The sequence below is a fragment of the Empidonax traillii genome, unplaced genomic scaffold, assembly GCF_003031625.1.
Source record: "Empidonax traillii isolate 1590-97213 ecotype Southwest subspecies unplaced genomic scaffold, ASM303162v1 scaffold3532:size12479, whole genome shotgun sequence".
Classification (NCBI taxonomy): Eukaryota; Metazoa; Chordata; class Aves; order Passeriformes; family Tyrannidae; genus Empidonax; species Empidonax traillii.
The window spans coordinates 10943-12479 of record NW_020958725.1 but is presented as its reverse complement, the minus strand read 5'-3'; the positions used below and the strand labels follow the sequence as shown (position 1 = coordinate 12479).

Below are 1537 nucleotides of genomic sequence, written 5' to 3'. Positions count from 1 at the left end.
TGTGGAATCTGGTGTGTCTTCGTGGCAAGTGATGCCACTGTGAAAGGAGGAACTATTTACCCAATTGGAGTGAAAAAACAGTTAAGAGCCCAAGAAATTGCCATGGAGAACAGGCTGCTGTCTGTGCACCTTGTGGACAGTGGAGGAGCATTCCTACCACTGCAGGTAATGCTGGCATCACTGCAGAGGAAAAAACATCCGTGTTATTTCATCCCTTTGGCTAATCTTGCATCTACTCAGAGTTTAGAATCTTGAATGAGTGTGCAGAGCTGCTTTTCTGTCTTTAATAAACCAGTACATAGTGTGAGAGGCTTCAGAATCTATAGTTTTCTCTGTTTTATTGCCTTGTTTGTGCTAGCAATGCACCAACCTCCATGGCCTTTAAAAAGGCAATTTTTACAGTTCTTAATACAAAAGGAGAATTTGCACAGGTTCCTTTCCAATGGAAAAGGTCATCCTATGACAGAGATTGTGGTTGTTCCCTGTCCACACTGAAAGCAAGCACCGAGCAAAAGCTTTTATCTGACTTCAAGAGTTATATCAAAAACTAAAAAGGGGAACTGCTAAAGGCATTTTACAGATAAAGTAGGAGCATGAGCCTCCACTTCTCCATGTTTACAGTCTCAGTTTGTGTAGAATAAATTAGTTTCACAAAAATCATGAAACTTACCTCTTTTGAAACACATGGGTGTTTTTTTGGGGATTTCACAATGTATAAGGAAATAAATACCATAGTGAATGCTGTATGTGAAAGGTTTGGGTGTGATTGTGAGTGAGGACCTTCCCAGGGTAGGTTACAACATATTTGGGAACAAACAGAGTGAAGAGGAGGCACCAGCTTTCATAGTTAATATTAAAATTCACTTTCTCTTTTCTCTGTACATCAGTCAGAGCTGTTTCCTGACAAGCTGCATGGCGGCAGGATTTTCTACAATGAAGCAATCATGTCTGCCATGGGAATCCCTCAGGTACAGTGTCATGGGGGCGGCAGTGAGGGTGGTCTGTGTGATCAATTGAATTCTGAAAAAAATATTTGTTCCAGTACAATTTCTAGGAACAACTCTCAGATGTGCAGAAAAACTCCTAAATCTATTTATGGGGAAGGGAGACTCAAATGGTATCGAATCATGGAATTGTTTAGGTTGAAAAAAATCTTGAAGATCACCAAGAACTAACTGTCAGTGCAGCACCACCACCATGTTCACCACTAAACCATGTTCCCAAGTGTTTTATCCACGATTTTTGAAAACTTCCGGGGATGGTGCCTCCACTACTTTCCTGAGAAGTGTGTTCCAATGCTTTAAACCCTTTCTGTGAAAAAAAGTTCCCCAATTGCTGTGGGTATTCAAGCGAGCGGGAAAGAACAACACATCTATAAGATGCAGATTCAATCCGTTTTATTATCAGAAGGCCACACAATATATATTCTTTTTAGTCCTGGACATGCAGTCACGAGCGCAGCACACCTCCATGATTGGTCAGTCTGCATTGTCCACGCGCCTCAAGCAGTCCATCCATTGGCGATCCTTAAAACACA

The 1537-nt window shown here is 41.4% G+C and overlaps 1 protein-coding gene across 1 annotated transcript in view; it reads left to right on the top strand.

The window, feature by feature from the left end:
• Positions 1-3: 3 nt before the first annotated feature.
• The window catches only part of LOC114072584 (methylcrotonoyl-CoA carboxylase beta chain, mitochondrial-like), a gene marked incomplete at both ends in the record, with an annotated part of 12371 nt that continues 10837 nt past the window's right edge, over positions 4-1537 (top strand). The window contains 2 exons of the mRNA XM_027910459.1: positions 4-165; positions 888-968. Coding sequence (XP_027766260.1) covers positions 4-165; positions 888-968 — 243 coding nt within the window. The remainder of the gene's footprint in view (positions 166-887; positions 969-1537) is intronic.